The 17584-nt window shown below is 43.8% G+C and overlaps 1 protein-coding gene across 8 annotated transcripts in view; it reads right to left on the bottom strand.

Annotated features, from left to right (window-relative positions):
• Positions 1-17584, bottom strand: part of cadps2 (Ca++-dependent secretion activator 2) — a 221702-nt gene that overhangs the window by 30359 nt on the left and 173759 nt on the right. For 6 of the 8 annotated variants that reach the window (XM_054746515.2, XM_070544122.1, XM_015965638.3 and 3 more), the window contains 3 exons: positions 15816-15971; positions 15475-15622; positions 1800-1814 (listed from right to left, as the gene is read on the bottom strand). In XM_054746515.2, the coding sequence (XP_054602490.1) occupies positions 1800-1814; positions 15475-15622; positions 15816-15971 (319 nt within the window). Of the gene's footprint in view, positions 1-102; positions 1815-15474; positions 15623-15815; positions 15972-17584 lie in introns of all 8 variants that reach the window. The other 2 variants (XR_008564370.2, XR_008564369.2) reach the window with 1 other exon arrangement.

Below are 17584 nucleotides of genomic sequence, written 5' to 3' on the forward strand. Positions count from 1 at the left end.
TAGTTGTTTTTAAGAGCAGCAACACACGTGTAACAATAAGCTAAAATAATTACATGTTAAAACTAGCAGGTTAAGAGAGACAGATGGTTAAAAATAACTCACCTGCAAGGCTCTAGCCTGGATCAGTGCAGGCTGGTGGAGGACTACATCAGTCTTGGCCAAATTTAGCTTGAAGAGTATAATAACATTACATTGTTGTGGGAGTTAAGTAACTTAGATCGTGTACAAAACAAACTGTCTAATATATGTGCTTTATAACATGGCTGGTGAGTGATCGGACTGCTCTCAGAGCTAACTCAGGGTCCAGAATCAGACATGCCCCCCTTTTCGTAGCATTTGGTGTGGTTATTCGATTGCCCATGCTTTTATATACCTTCTTCCTGACTGATTTTATGTTACACTGAGCCACATGCTCAGCCCCAGTTCTGTTTTGTGATTTTATTAACTCACTGTGCCTGGACATTTCTATGGCTGTCTGTAGGGTCAAATCACTCTTCATTTGAAGTTGTTAAATGTAATTATTTAGCTTACTCACCTCAAATTGGGCCCAAAATCTCCGTTTTGAGGAAGCAGCAGTCGGCGGGATTCGGCTAATTACTGGAACGGCTTGGACTAATTTGTGAAATGCTCTTCAAACCAGCATAACCCGGTTCAAACTCCATCAAGTTGGTGAAAGAGTAACATGTAAAAAACACTTAACTACAATATTAACAGCCAAGCTACTAAAACTAAATGAAGTTTTGCTGGGACTCAAAGCTAACACTAACTACAGCACAACTCGCTTGCGGTTAATCCGAGCCTGACTGCTACAAGACTGGTTGAGACCGGTTGAGACCGCACTACACATGTCTACAACACTATTAGACGCTCATTTATACTAGTTATCAGCTAAAAAAGGTTGAATTTTTGTGGTGAAAATTTCACCACAAGGGTTTGTAGATTTTGCACAAATGGCATGGATAGTTTTATTAGTTGATAAATGAATGATAAATGACCCGGTTCAATCCTGGCTCCGGACAGAGAATTCTGCTGTTGTGTCCTTGGGCAAGACACTTAACCCACCTTGCCTGCTGGTGGTGATCGGAGGGACCGTTGGCGCCTGTGCTCGGCAGCCTCGCCTCTGTCAGTTCGCCCCAGGGCAGCTGTGGCTACATCGTAGCTCATCACCATCAGTGTGTGAATGTGTGTGTGAATGGATGAATGATACACTGTAGTGTAAAGCGCTTTGGAGTTCTTACTCTGAGAGGCGCTATACAAGTGCGGGTCATTCATTCATTTAACCAAGTTCTGGTTACTGCAGTTGGAGAAGTCAGGATTCTAATATGTTGACACACACATGCAAACAAAACGTTTTGTATGCTCAGTTTAGAGCTGCAGGCAATACATGTAACATTGATTTTAAATTCTTATAAGTGTGTATAAGTGTTCTGAAATTCTTCCGAGTTTCCGACTGGGAGGTCCAACTTTAGGGGGGTGTTTCATTAGATTTTTCCTATAGGAAGTTGGGATTGCTGAGTTCTGAGGACTAATTGAACGCACCACTACTCTGAATTTAGCAGCAGTCGCTAAACCTCTGGCCAATGTTGTACAGGTAATTTAGTTTGAACCCAACTTCAGCTGAACAAATATTGGCTCAATCATATTTTCACAAGACATTTGACAAGGATGAAACTGTAGGTAAACCTTTTTCCTGTCTGACGTACTTTAAATGAATCAGTATCCCTTGGCAGCATGGCTCATACCACAGAGTTGGATTATCAACTTCAGGTTTCAGTGTTTAGTGTGACTGTGGGACTTACCCATTGTTTGCCACTCTGGTGTTCAATAAATGATGAGCAGGGCGAACATGGATGGATGAACATACGACAAAGAAAAGAGGGAAGAGACAGCAGGTTATTATTTTCATTCAGCCAAGCCAGAGTTTGAGGAGCAGGCATTTCCACATTCTAGGAGCTAGGGCCTAACAGACCTTGTATCCCTTAGGTCTAAGCCTTATAGAGTGGAACAGCTACCAGGTTTTGACATGTGGATTGTAGGCTGCATGAGGCCATATGTAGGGATGGAAGCTGTGCTAGCTAGCCAGGCGCCTGGCTGTTCAGTGCTCTGTAGGTGAGCACAAGCACAGATTCTAAATCCTACAGGGAGCCAGTGTCGGCAGTGTTGAATTGGGTTGATGTGAGCTCGGCTGCTGGATTTTTTTAAGGAGTCTGGCTGTTGCATTTTGAATGGCTTGAAGGCGTGAAAGGAATGATTTGCTCAGAAAAGTGCAAAGAGCATTACAAAAGTCCAAACATTATGAGACAAAGGCATTGGATAATTTTTCCAAATCTGCAGCAGAAACAATTTTCCAGATTGTTTAGATGTTTCACAAAGACACACTCTGCAGTTTTCCTTGATTTTAGCAACTTGACTGTCGAAAGACCAAAACTGAAACTCTCCTCCTCCTGTGCAGTTGTCATTTTAACCCCTTAATCTAACTGCTGAAATGTCTCCTCAGCCTTCATTAGTTTCTACAGGAGCAGTTCATCACTAAAAAAAACTAACAAACAAAAAAAAAAAACAGCTATCTACAGAAATTATGTGTTGGAAGCAGACTCCAGTGCTGGCATGTCATCTAGCCACTTTACTATTGACTAACAGAATTCCTGGTAATCTGACCCCAGAGATGAAGAATCATGTGACCACAGGAAAAAGCTGTGGCTTGTCAACAAACCCAAATGTGGACTCAGAGCACTGGGTGATCACAGACAGGCAAGCTACGAGCTAGCTGACAGGACCACGGCAGGGAGAGCCAATTGATAGCACTGCTCGGTAGCAGCCAGGTATTTGCGATAAATAGGATAAATAGGATACAAGGACATCGGATAGAGACGAAAAAGCATCAATGACAGAGCATTTGCCCGATTAGAAGAAAGATTATGTGGGTCTTAGGGTGAGTGTATGATCGGTGATGAAACTGGAATTGATCCTTACTGCCTGACAAAAACATTTAGAAATGCACAAACAAAGCATATTGAAGTTGTGCTTACAAGCGCAATAGGATGATCGTGAGGTTGCATGAATCCTTATTTGTCTCTGAGCTCTCATGATTCAGAAAACTCCAGAGGTCGACTCTTGTTTGACTTTTATTATGGCTGCATGTTTTTCATATTTTTTAGCTTCATCAGACAAATGTTTTCTTTGTCTCTTCTGAGGCTCCATCATAATATACACTAACCAGGTATAGCTCGTCTGTCCTGTGGTGCAAACATGGACAGCCGTAAAGTGTTTCTGAATCACGCAGGATTGAAGTTGCAAGTGTGGTATTCTGGCCATAGGGGGCGGTAGAGGCTAAGTAACTTTTCTTTCACCCTGTAAAGCAGGTGTGGGGAACCCTGGTCCTCGAGGGCTGGTATCCCGCATGTCTTTGCTCCAACACTTCTGATTCAGTGGTTGATTCACCTGTTCAGCATCTCATCAGGCTCTTCAGAAGCCTGTTAATCACCTGCTGATTGAAATCAGGTGTGTTGAAGCAGGGTTGAAACAAAAATATGCTGGATAGGGGCCTTCAATGGACCAGGGTTCCCCTAGCACATACTGGTTCAAGAAAATGATTTAAAATTTGGAAAAAGTTGCATAGTGTGGCTTTAAGTGAAAGAAACAGGAACAGGAGATGGATTTGACGTGTGAATCAAAGCTTAAAGTGAAATCAAAGATAACTCCTGGATATATTACAATAGGATTGGCTGATGAGCAAAGGGAAGCGACTGCCTGTTCAATTTCAAGATGAAGTTGTGAACATGCAGTGATCAAAGACTGTCTTGTTGGTATGGACGTAGTTTATTGTTTTGCTGCTGCTGTCACTCCATGTTGTAAACAGGACATGCTCACTTTTTTTCTAGTTTGCCAGCTGCCAGGAGGGTAGTCCAGAAAGCGAGTTTAGAACATGCAGTCTCCTGATAAATCGCTGCTTGACTAAGTGCTCCCCTCCCCTCCCGGTTTCGCCGGCTCCGTGAACGATTCTCAGGTGGATTCAATTCCCTATAATCCAAGCTAGGGGAAGTGAGGCTCACGTGCGTCCATAGGCAGCCCCTCTTAACTGATGCTAGATAAATGAGAATGGAAGTAAAGAACAGAGCCTCGATCTTCATCCAGACAGAGAAATAATTATTCATTCATGCCCATGAGGACAAAGATATCAGAACTAAAATAGAGCTCATGAGCTCTTTGATAGCTATGTAGCCGGCACTATTTGCCATGTGGAACTATTTGTGGGGGACTCTTTTGGTTGACACACCCGGAAGTGTTGTTGTTCGTTAGCTTCTTGAACTGAACGTGCTCGCTGGTTTTGCTCGCTCGTGTCTCGTAATAAGAAAGAAAAAGAAGAAAGTATCATTTCTATAGCGCCTCTCAAGCTAAAAATCACGAGGCGCTTCACAAAAACAACAAATGTAAAAAAATAAAAAAGCGTTTAGAAAATGTTTAAAAATATATTAAAATGAGCAAAAATAGGCAATTGTGATTAAAAAATGTTAAGAAAGAGAGAGAGTGAATAGGAAAGAGGGAAATCAGTGGATGCTGAGGAAGGTGGAATAGGTGGGGAGAGCAGAATAAAGAGAGAGTGGTGAAGAAGGTCATACAAAAGCCAGCTTGAACAAGTGAGTCTTCAGCTGCTTTTTAAAGGAGACCACTGAGTCCACTGATCTCAGGCTCAGGGGGAGAGAGTTCCAGAGTCTGGGGGCCACAGCAGCAAATGATCTGTCACCTTTGGTCTTTAGCCTGGTGCTGCACAACCAGTAGGCTTTGATCACTGGACCTCAGGGACCTGCTGGGGGTGTAGGGACTGAGAGGATCACCAATGTAAGATGGTGCTTGTCCATGTAAGGCCCTATAGACCAGAACCAGGATCTTGAAATGAACCCTGAAGTTGACTGGCAGCCAGTGAAGCTGGAGGAGAAGCGGGGTGATGTGGGTGTGTTTGGAGGACTTGGTCAGAAGCCGAGCACAGGCATTCTGAACCACCTGTAGACGGTTCAGGGAGGTTCTGCTCAGACACGTGAAAAGAGAGTTACAGTAGTCTAAGCGTGAGGAGATGAAGGTGTGGAGAACTGTCTCAAGTTCAGAGGGGACAGAATGGGACTCAGCTTAGCAACGTTCCTGAGATGGAAGAAGGAAGAGCGAACAAGAGAACTGACATGACACAGTAAGACCAGGTTGGACCTGTTCAGGTTTACGCAGACAATCTTTACATTTAGAATTGGCATACAGATGTAAAATTAATGCAGTAAAATATAAAGCATTTTATTTAAATACCCATTCATTATTTTACAAGCACAGAGAGCCGCATCAGATGGATGGAAGAGCCGCATGCGGCTCCAGAGCCACGGGTTGCCGACCCCCGTGCTAGGCAAACCAAGCGCTGTCCGCAGCTTAAACATGTCTCTCAGAAGCCTGCAACACCCTTAAAAAGCCAAGCTACTGAGGCATAACAATCAATAATAACTGGGCAGAGGAACACAGCATGAAAGTTGATTCCCTCTAGTGGCTGGCTGCAGTCTAAGTTTTAAGCTCGGCCCCTGTAAAAAGGACAATTTATGAATTAAAAAGACATATGAAAAAGAAGGAGGGCTGGAGCACTTGGGTGAAAAAAAAGAAGATTTATTAGATGGGAGTATGGTCAATGTTTTGACTCTGTGTCTTCATCAGAGCACTGCCGACTCACCTGCCCCCGACTGTGAGCAGGTGAGTAGGCAGGACTTCAGTTACAACTCCAGTGCTCAAACACAGAAATGTCTATGAAACTGACATAATGGCTTCTTATTTCAAAAGCAGAAGTAAGTAAAGATTGTAAAGTCCCAAGCGCTGCTGATTTACTTAGTTTTTAGCATAATTGAGATATTAGCATTACTTCCATTTTTTAAAAAGTTCCAACTAGCCAAACTTTTCTTTTTATGCTATTCTATTTTAGTGCTTTCATTTTTATTGTAACTGTAGTAGTGACTTTTGTGTTGTGTTATTGCTTTCTCACCATGGTTTAGCTTTTGTATTTTGTTGAACCCTCTGGGCCACCGTCACAACCTGCTAATGCAAAATTCCACTTATTTCTACAGAGGTCATCTCATCTGCTTTACTTGTTTTGTTGAACAGTTTCCATCATCTTTCTATGGTGGTTATTACTTTGAGACAAACGCTCCCAAACACGCATTTTATAACTGTGACATTGACGAGAATAAACCAACCATAAAACTCTGCAAACAAATATCAGTGAGCTGTTATCCGGTTTGAGATTTCATGCCTTACACATATGTCTTTAGAAACTAAACATTTCAAAAATTGAAGAAAAAAGCATTTGAAAGAAGACACGTTCGAAAGGATTTTCTCCTTTTGAAACTCCTCAAAATTATTCATTTTTTAGTCAAAGACCGAACATTTATCAGTCAAGGTTATTTAGATGTGGAGTTTTTAGGTTGAACGAGTTTCATCGTAACAAACTGAATCATTTAATGCGGCTCAACGTTGAACTGAAGATTGTTGTGTTGAAAACTATGACTGACTTTGTACAATTATCTCAAAAGATGGTAAAAAATAACTTAACTGTATAAATTTCCTCAGCTTTTTAAAGAAGAAGAAAATATCATTTCTATAGCGCCTCTCAAAATAAAAATGACAAGGCGCGTCACAAAAACTAAAAACTGTAAAAATATAAAAAAGAATTTAGAAAATGGTTAAAAATATATTAAAATGAGCAAAAAATAGACAACTGTGATAAAAAATGTTAAGAAAGAGAGAGAGTGAATAGCAAAGAGGGAAATCAGTGGATCCTGAGGAAGGTGGAATAGCTGGGAAGAGCAGAATAAAGAGAGTGGTGAAGAAGGTCATACGAAAGCCAGCTTGAACAGGTGAGTCTTCAGCTTCTTTTTAAAGGAGTCCACTGAGTCCACTGATCTCAGGCTCAGGGGGAGAGAGTTCCAGAGTCTGGGGGCCACAGCAGCAAATGATCTGTCACCTTTGGTCTTTAGCCTGGTGCTGCACAACCAGTAGGCTTTGATCACTGGACCTCAGGGACCTGCTGGGGGTGTAGGGACTAAGAAGATCACCAATGTAAGATGGTGCTTGTCCATGTAAGGCCCTATAGACCAGAACCAGGATCTTGAAATGAACCCTGAAGTTGACTGGCAGCCAATGAAGCTGGAGGAGAAGCGGGGTGATGTGGGTGTGTTTGGAGGACTTGGTCAGAAGCTGAGCACAGGCATTCTGAACCACCTGTAGACGGTTCAGGGAGGTTCTGCTCAGACATGTGAAAAGAGAGTTACAGTAGTCTAAGCGTGAGGAGATGAAGGTGTGGAGAACAGTCTCAAGTTCTTAGCGGGACAGAATGGGACTCAGCTTAGCAATGTTCCTGAGATGGAAGAAGGAAGAGCGAACAAGAGAACTGACCTGAGAATCCAGGGTGAGAGCTGGGTCAAAGGTCACACCAAGATTACTGACGGAAGGTTTGGTGTGGGAAGCAAGCTGACCAAGAGAGTCTCTGACTTTTGGAACCAGCTTGTCTGGGGCCCAGATGAGGATCTCAGTCTTATCTTCATTCAGCTGAAGAAAGCTCCCACCATCCAGGTTTTGATAGAGTCTAAGCAGGTGTGTAACAGCTGCAGCTTAGACATCTCATGGGGCTTAAAGGAGATGTACAGTTGGATGTCATCTGCGTAAAGATGGTAGGAGATTCCTTTGAAGGAGCCCAGGATGTGCTGAAGAGGAAGCAGATAGAGGAGGAAGAGCAGAGGCCCCAGCACAGAACCTTGTGGGACACCATGGGTAAGAGAGGTGGTGGAGGACCTAAACTTTGAGACGGCCACAGAAAAGGAGCACTCAGAGAGATAAGAGGAGAACCACTCCAGAGCAGTTCCTGATAGGCCTACCCAGTCTGTCAGCCTCTCCAGTAGCAGGTGCTGGTCAACAGTGTCAAAGGCTGCAGTCAGGTCCAGCAGGACCAGAACAGAACAGTCCCCTGCATCACTGTAGTCAGAAGGTCATTAGAGACCCTAAGAAGAGCTGTTTCAGTAGAATGAGCTCTACGAAAACCTGACTGGAAGCTATCATAGATGTTATGTTCATCAAGAGCAGCTGTGAGATGTTTAGCCACAACCTCTTCCAAGATCTTGAGATGAACAGAAGTTTAGAGATGGGTCTGAAGCTGCTATGGAGAGAGGGGTCAAGACTCGGTTTTTTAAGAAGCGGGTGGATTACAGCATTCTTAAAGTAAGCTGGGACCTGACCAGAAACCAGAGAGGCATTAATTATAGACAGCACGCTGGGACCGATGGACAGAAAAACACTTTTAAACAAAGATGAGGGTAAGATGTGGAAGGGGCATGCAGAGGTCTTCATAGAGTTAACTAGTTTGGTTAACTCAGGCAAAGAAACAGGAGCAAAGCTATCTAGGATGATGGGCCTGGTTGGAGTCAGGAGAGGCGGCGATAAGGCTGAAGGAGAGATGCTAGATCTGACCTTATTAACTTTGTTCACAAAGAAAGACAGAAAGTTCTCACAGTCTGCAACAGAGTGGATGGAGGCTGTAGGAGAGGCAGGAGAGATTATGCTGCTGATGGTGTTAAACAGCACCTTGGGGTTCCCTTTGCTCTGGGACACCAGGAGGGAAAAGTAGGAAACCCTAGTGTCTCTGACTGCAGAGTTAAAGGATGTCAGAAGATCCTTTAGGTGTAGCAGATGGGATGTGGAGATGGGTTTTCTTCCACAAACGCTCAATTTTTCTGCATTGGCACTTCAGGCTGTGAAGGCTGTCATTAAACCAGGGAGTAGAGTTCATTGCAGGACCTGATCTGGTTCTGACAGGACAGATGTTGTCCAGAATGGAGAGGCAGTGCTCGTTAAACTGAGAAGTTAAGGAATCTGGGTCGTTATCAGAAGAACATGGTGGATCAAAAGCAGCAGAAAATTGCTAGCTGTGCTCTCATTAAAAAAACGAAAACTACATACGGCAAGCAGGAGGTGGGGATGCAGAAACTGACAAGTTAAAGAAAATGTAATGGTGATCTGAAATATAAGCGTCCTCAGGACAAACACTGTCAGCATTTAGACTCAGGGTAGAGTGTGCCCCCTGGTGGGTGTGGGGCCAGAAACATGCTGGGTAAAGCTGAAGGAGTCCATAAGGCTGGAGAAATTCATGGCAAAGTGATCAGAGGGATCATCAATGTGGATGTTAAAATCACCAACAATCACCAGTCTGGACAGCTTCACAGTGGAGGATAGAAAGTCACTAAACTCCAGAAGGAAAGAACTGTTTGGACCAGGTGGACGATAGACCACAGCACAGTAGAACGGGTCCTTACGCCCGACTTTAATCAGTTGCAGTTCAAAGGAAGCAAATTGACCAGAGGTTGTAGAGCTACATGGACGATGGTCTCTGAAAACAACAGCTAGGCCTCCACCACGATCAGAACCCCGGGGCTGGCTAAGAAAAGAATAACCACTCGGGCAGAGTTCAATCAGACCAGAATAATCAGATGTTTGCTGCCAAACTTCAGTCAGACACAGAAAATCCAGGTTTTTAGAGAGAATTAAATCGCTGAGCAGGAAGAACTTATTGTTAACAGAGCGGGAATTTAATAGAACCAACAATCGATAAATTCTGAAAGTCATATAAAAATGTTATATAAATTCCTTTGGACTGCGGTGAAATAACTTGTGAACATTTCATGAAGATCTTTGCAAATCTAGTGTTCTGTTGATTCTGTCTGGTTACCCTCTAGACTGTCTCTGTGCTCTAACCTTCACCTAAACACTGAGCAACAATAGGAGTTGCGTGAGTTGGCATTTTTCTGCTGCATCAGTTCGAGTTCAGTGGACAACACACCAGAAATGAAGGAGCTCAATGGTTTTATCTGAGTTCTGTCAAGCTTCATGGCTCAAGAAGAACTAGAACTGCAAGCAGTTATCAACGGGTTCCAAGCCAACCTGCGCCAGTCCCCCACCTGGCCCTGCCCAGCCTTCGTCTTTCCTCACGTGGCCCTGCCCCAACAACACGTTCTCCTGCCGGCGTCCCGTCAGCACACTTCAACCTGCGAAACCCGCGCATTGAAACGAACACTCTGGATAACTCCTTGAACCTTTTGCGCAGTCTATACTCATCACAACGACTTAGCTTAGTCTATAGATCATATGTACAAAGTTTGAAGTTGATTCGACGAAAAATTACATATTGGTGATTAAAACTAAGTTTAGCGTTTTTTGCGATCTAGCCAAAAATCTAGTTAGAAGGAAATGGGCGTGGCCAATACAAAAAACATGCAGAATCATCCAAGGATCATGCACATATAACGTTTTTGACTGTAGGGCCTATGGTTTGGGAGCTAGTAGCTGTAACGCATTCACCTTCGCAATAGCGCCACCTAGGTGACTCCGGATACAAATTTTGGAATCTGAGTAGCGGTCAGGATTTTCTATCAGACTGCCATGTCCGATTTTTTTCTGGCATTTACTGGCTCCGGCGCCCATATGGAATTAGCGGAGAAGAATAATAAATAATAAATAGTGAAAAATCCATAGAAAAACAATAGGGTTCCCTGCCCATTGGGCTTGGGACCCTTAAAAGACTTTCTACCGTTAGAAACACAAAGGACAACTGTGACAGCTCCAGTCTGTCTGTTAAAATTAGAAAATGTGTTTTTAAATGACTGACCTGAACCTTTCTTTGTCTGGCCTTTAAGTTTGAATTGCTAGTAGATTACATCTGTTAGACACAGGGACTGATTAAACACACACTCACCTAAACCTTTCACTGATATTTGTCTTACTTCTCCAGGCTAAGGCTTCTCCCGTTAGTGATCCTGCTGGCTCCAGCTGGTATTTAACCTTTCAGTGAGAAAAGGATTTTTTTTTTGGCAGCTTTTATTGGGAAGATCAGAACTCAGAATAATTACAACCTTGTGTCATCCTCTGCCAAAAAATCTCCTGACATCATCCTTGAACTGCAATCTGGACAACTAGGCAACCTGGTGTTTGTGTTATCTGACCTTAAGGTGGGCTGGACAAAGGTGAAGGAATTATTTAGCAGTGCAAGTGTGGTAAAGCGGGCGGATGCAAAAGAGGATAAAGAGCCGTGGGATGAGAACAGTGCTTTTTGAGCAGCCTCTGGAAACTGTACAGGTCATATCCATGTTCAATGGATGGATGCTCTTTGAGTGGCACATGAATGTGAAAGTTGATTAAAAAAATGTCTTCATCCTGAATTATTTTGACGAGTAGGAAAAGCGCCTCAGTTACCACACAGGCTTGATGATATTTGCACAGGTCTTGGGCCAGGAGGGCAGCCAATAAATGCAAATTGTCCTGAGTGGTTGTGGAGGAATGGGCTGTGTGGCACCCGGGGTTATCATGGGAATAGCAGACTTGAATAAGGAATAAGCACAGCTGGAAGTTTTGGAGGCAGAAAATTTCAAGAAAGGATAGCTTCTGAATCAAGCCCCCACAATGCGGCTCTTAAATTGGGCCCAACCCTGAAGTACCAAAAATTGCAGTTCCACCCTCATCCACTAGGGGCTGGTGTCAGAAGCGAGCAAATCCTCATTGACTCGCATGTTAAAAATACCAATTTCACAGCAGAAATAAACATGTTTACAGCCTGGTACCAAAACATGTTTTTGGTTTAAATGATCTAGTTTACACTCATGACAACTCTGAGGGGGGGTGCATTTTTTTCTCACTCTTCTGTTTAAGTGTATTAAAAGCCTAAAATTCTGTATAATTAATGAGCATCAGACCCACGTGACTGCAGAGCTAGCTCCGTGGAAAGGCCTCAGTAGAGCCTCGGTCTGGCTTGGAAACTGCTCCGGGATTTTGAGTCTCTGTGTTTGTGTATTCTTTTTTGGATATTATGTGTGCAATTGTTGGACAAAATGACTTGCTGTGGCATTAATTGCACTAATAGAGCGTCCAAGGAGTCTCCACTTCATTATTTTCGGTAAGTAAATTTATATTTATGTATTTTAGGTCACTGCTGAGCTGAGCTTAGATTTTAACATGTACTGTTTAACCATGAAATTTAAATGTAATAGGGTAAAACCCAGTGCATTTAACATAATGCTGCACTTTAGAAAATGGGTTGAAATATAACATGTTGGTGGAGCTGGGTTCCGACTATCGGCTTGTGGAGCTCTCGGGAGACCGATGTTTTCCACCCGTTTCTCCCCTACCCGCAGCTCGGCACATCTCTGTCTGATCGCGGCTTCTGTGTGCTGCGGCGGGCTGACGGCTGGTTCTCCCAGCAGGTCGGCGTATCTGTCTGATCGCGGCTTCTGTGTGCTGTGCGGCTGCCGGCTTGTGGAGGTCTCCGAGACCTCTGTGTTCCACCTGGTTTTACCCAGCGGTCAGCCCGGCATATCTCTGACTCAGAAGCTCTGGTGTTGTGTACAGTTAACTCCGGTTGTAGCTAGGTTGCTACCTCCGTTAGCTTAGCTCCTACCTCCGCGTTAGCTTTGGGTTAGCTTGTAGCTAGTTCGACCGGGTGTCGTCAGTTGATCCCAGCCTTACAGCCCCACCCTCAGCTCCACCTCTCTTCCCTTTTGTGGAATTGTCTGGGGTTGACGGAACCTGTGACACGGTCAAAATGGCGGTGGTGGCCACCTCCCATTTGGCCTCAAAAACGTGTTATTGGAGCCTATGGAAATGAATTGTCCAGTATATATGTCGATATTCTGAATGAATGGTCAACCCAAATGCAAAAGCTCACTGTCTGTCTTTGCATAAAAGAACATGGCCGTCTTCATTACTGCCCACTGGCAGCAATAAGATTCAAGATGAATGCTCAACCACAGCGTATAACATAATCGATGTACAGGAAGTGTCTTACGCATGCAGTGGTGCGAGTGAATGGAGGGCCCCAGACCATCACTAGCAGGCAAGAGGGTGATGTGTCTTGCCTATAGAACCAAACGACTGCGACAGACCGAGTGGGACATGTACCTGCAACCCTCTGATTACAGGGCGGGTGCTTAACTCCTCCTTGAACTGTAGTCATGACAAGTGCAACATCTTGGTATGCTACTACTGCAGTAGAACGTCCCTTCCTGTGAGAGCCTGCCTTGTATGCATGATGTCACTATTGCACGACCGAGATGGTCCCGATCCTATATGGAGAATAGTGATGACTACTCGTGAGAAATGTGTTCTAAATTGTTACAGTAACTCGAAAATAATCTTCGATAATAAATCATGCAATAATAAATGCAATACTGTAAGACTAACCATTGACTGTCATTAGAGAGACAAAGACAGATGTAGGTTAGCTCATTTCTACGAAAAACACAATACTGTTAAGTCAACCATTCACCCCCGATCACCCTCCTGTCTTCACTCATTAACAAGGCCACGTGTGATACCACTCAAACTTCTCCCCTTGAGGGACCTTCCTCCCAACCTGGAATACCCTTTTTGGGTTCATAACCTTGGCCGGTGCTGATCTTCAACCCAACCACTTCAAACTTAAATGGTAACATTAATTCAATTCAGCTAATTTATCTAGAGTCAAATCACAACAAGAGTCGTCTTAATGCACTTTACAAAGTAAACCTTCCAACTGAACCTCCCTATCAGCACACCGAGTTCAGTTCCTTTTTATATTTAAGTTTTTCTTATGTAAGAAACCCCAGCAGGTTGCATCGAGTCACTGACTTGTGTCCTTTTCTTTACAGCAATCCTCATACTAAGCAAGCATGACTTAAAGGTCACTGAAGCTTAAGAGGACCACAGCATTCTTGAAAAGCTGATATGGATTTGTCTTCTAGTTAACAAAATCTTTTTTGCTTTTAGATTTGAAAAAGTGAACTGAAGTCATGTGTCATACAAGAAATAGATGCACGCTATGTGGACAAGAGATGACTGCTGGAGGGGAGGATCTGAATCTGGATTCTGCTTGCTCCCCTGCACACATTCAAGGTGTTCCTCCAAGCACCAGAAAACTAAATGAATCCAACCACATCATTTACAGATGTGAATATCCAGCAGCCAGGTAAAAAACACCTATCAGTGAGCCTACAACTGGAAAAAAAATCTCAGGTGTGTTTTCATCTCTCAGTCAGGAAAATATCCCAATGTTTACACGTAGAGGGCGGGGCTTAAAACATACATTGGAACCAGACACTAGGAGTTTTTATTTTCTTCCCGTGTCTACATTCTGATTCTGGTTGGAAGTAAAGTAAATGTGTTTGAAGTCAATTAGCACACGGTTGCTATAGCTAATGTCACAAAGCTGTCCTTTTAACCCTCCCGCTGTCTTCATGGGTGACCCCGCGAGGAAAGTTGACCATGGAGCAGGATTGATGGTTTATCCCTTGAGGTCCACGTGGCGGGGGTGAGGTGGTGCTCACTCCTCACCCCTGCCACGTGGACCCGTGAACTTTCCTCGCGGGGTTTACACCCATTAGGACAGTGGGAGGGTTAAAATAAAAGCATTGCAAAAGTCAGTTTAACAATGAAAGGAGATCTTATGGATGCACATGCAGAATTTACATGTTTCATTTTCCATTAACCTCTCGTGGGCTGGGTTTGGGGTTTGTTGGCTGGTTAATGCCCACTTCTGAGCCTTTTGAAGGAACTGCACATGGTATACTTGTGTTTGTAGATGGAGAATGGATGTGTGCAGAGCATCTTTACATTCTGATGGAGCATATTTCAGCAAAAATAAATGGACAGAAACTATTCAGACAGCAGAGGAGTTATGCAGCTGCAGAAATGAAGAAGCAGAAGGTTAAGAGAATAGCAAGCTTAGCTCTTTGTCAAAACTGCTAGCAGCCAAGGGTTCAGCTCTCCACGATGCCAAGGCCACTGCCTCACACGCACCTCACAGTTCCTTTAACAGGTGCGGTGAAACATTCTGCTGTCACAAGTGAACACAAACACACTTGAACTCTTCTCCTGGTGTTTGGAGGAAAACTCATGATCACACCCTGGTGAGGCTAGCACGAGACCGTTAGGAGGTGGCACAAGCTTTGACAGTGTGAGGAATGATGGTGAGCTCAGTTTTAAACAGAAAAATACAACAAACTGTCCACACTGAGGGACTGGCCACGATGATGATCGAAGACCATATGTGTCCTTCCAAAGAGAATATCACTGGGTCTCATTTCACATTTAGTTTTTACTTTTGAATATGTCTGTAGAAGCTCCTTCAGTTCTGCAACTTGGGTAGGGGGTAGGAGGCTTAATAGCCTTCTACACTTCTGAGCCTTTTACTCCCTACCTAACCCTAACCAAGTTTCGGAACTGAAGGAGCTTCTTGGATGAAAGGCAAAACGTCAAATAAAATAAGAAAAGTCCAGTTGTTTCCAACTAAACCTCCAAGACTGCTTGTCCTGGATGGCAGAAGATCTACACACTAAAGGCATTTTTGAAACATCTGTTGTCCTTTGATGGCAGATATCATAAACCTGTTCACATTTTGCCCCATCTCCACACAACCTAAACCAACAGCTGTCCGTTTACCTCCTGACTGCAGTCCAGCACACAGAGTTTGGAGCACTGCTTCTTGGCATCCATCAGTATGTTGAACATGGTGCAGACAGACAGCGGCACCCGGAAGTCTGTCGACTCACTGGCTTTTTGCATTTTAGCGTCAAATGAAACTTTTGTCCTGCAGAACAACACAGAAGATAATTGATCCCAAGATTTTACAGCAAATCAAGAACAGTGATTATTTTTCTCACAACAAACAAATAACAGAATCCCATTCATTTTGTTATTTTAATTTGTGCATTAGTTTTAGCCAAAATATGATTTCAATAGGCAATAAAACAGATTTTCAGCTACTGCAACATCTGTCTGACCTTTTGACACAAGCTTCCATCATGTCGCTGGCCATCAGTTTGAGTCTTTGCTCCAGATGTTGGGCAAACTCTGGCTCTGGCCAGTGGAGGTCCAGCACAAACATCTGAAGTGCATCCAGCTTCCAGAACAAATCCTCGGAGGTAGCTGAGCCGTTACTTCAGAAAAGATGCAGAGGATTAGAAATTGAAATATGAACTTTCACACAAAACCTGTTGAGTATTAACAGGTCACTGCAGGATGTGATAACACCGCTGGCATTTCAGGGACCACAAAGAAGGGCCCCTACGGGCCACCTACTGAATACGCTGGATTAAAGCGTTCAACCATTCCACCCTGGAACAAGGATGGGTATAGTCCGGCTCCTCTGATGGCGTTTCCTTGCCTTACCTTACTTGGCTCATCTGGACTCAGCCAAATATAATTTTTACTTGTGTGCGTGTGTGTGTGTGTGTGTGTGTGTGTGTGTGTGTGTGTGTGCGTGCTTGCATATGTCTGTTAATGTTTTTAACCTGTTATGGGAATCTGGGGTCATTTTGTAAAGCACTTTGAGTAGCATTTTGTTTGAAAAGCGCTTTATAAATAAATCTGATTGATTGATTGATTGATCATCAACAGGTTCTGGTTAAAGTGGGTGTGAAACTGCGTGGTCTCAGTAGAGACCACGACCTTCCTGTCTTCGGTCTTTTGCATGACGGTTTCTCAGCAACACGTGGAAAGCCTCTGTACCAACATCCAAGTGTACAGCGCCCACAGCTAGAATGATGGCCACAGGAGGGAAGGCGAGGGGGGGTCAAAACAATTGTTACTCACCCCCTCACTTTACTCACTTTGCCTTTAAAAGACTGTTACCTTAAGAAGTGGCACATGGAAATCTGTGCTGGGCTGAGTCCATGGTGCAATTAAGCACTTGGTGGCTATCCCCCTCATGTCTAATTAGTGGTGCTCTTCGCAGAGCGTGCCTCGCCTCTCTCCCTGTGGAATGGGACGATCCCACTCACCCGTCTGTGCTGGTTAATGAAGTGCCAGCTTTTTTTCCCTCTCTGTTTGTTTCCAAGGGTGGTGGAAGCCCAAGTGAAGCGAGGTAGAGGAGAAGTATGGTCTGTGCTGTGGGAAAGGCTGAGGGAGTCAGACTGAGAAGCCTTTTTAAGAAATGCACCCTTATTCGGTCTCTTGAGACCCCCCCCCCAACCACTACCTCCCCCCACCCAAATGGCCACCCATACTGGAAAGCCTGCTGTAGACTCACTTTCTCCACAAATGATTAAAACACTGATTTACTACTCAAAAACGGCATATTTGGACCTTGCTAAAGAAATGTGTTTCTCTAACTGTTTTCATTCGTTTCAACAGTGAGTGAATGATGAGTGAATGATGTTTCCATCAGCTGATTTGCCTTCGATCAACAGAGTGTTCAGTGACACCGCTCAGTACAGCTTTGTGCTTTCACCACCGTTTCCCCCAACTCTGTCAGAGCTACTGCACAGGTTACAGAACGGTTAGAAAGTAATCTCTGGATAATCATTGGTAAGTGATTCACATTTAAAATCAATCCAGATCAAGATACTCACCCTGGCTTATCACCATCATGTTGTAAAGAAATGAAAGAAAATTGAGCGGGTGGACTGAGATCACCGCGGCAGTAACTTACCCTTCGCTCTTTAAAGAATGATAGTTCTGTTATTTGACTTGGTGGTTTAAAGGAGCTTTGCCCTTTTTATGCGACACATCTTTTTGCAATGATTTAGCTTTGTTTGCAGATACCTGTTTA

The sequence above is a fragment of the Nothobranchius furzeri genome, chromosome 14 (assembly GCF_043380555.1).
Source record: "Nothobranchius furzeri strain GRZ-AD chromosome 14, NfurGRZ-RIMD1, whole genome shotgun sequence".
NCBI lineage: Eukaryota > Metazoa > Chordata > Actinopteri > Cyprinodontiformes > Nothobranchiidae > Nothobranchius > Nothobranchius furzeri.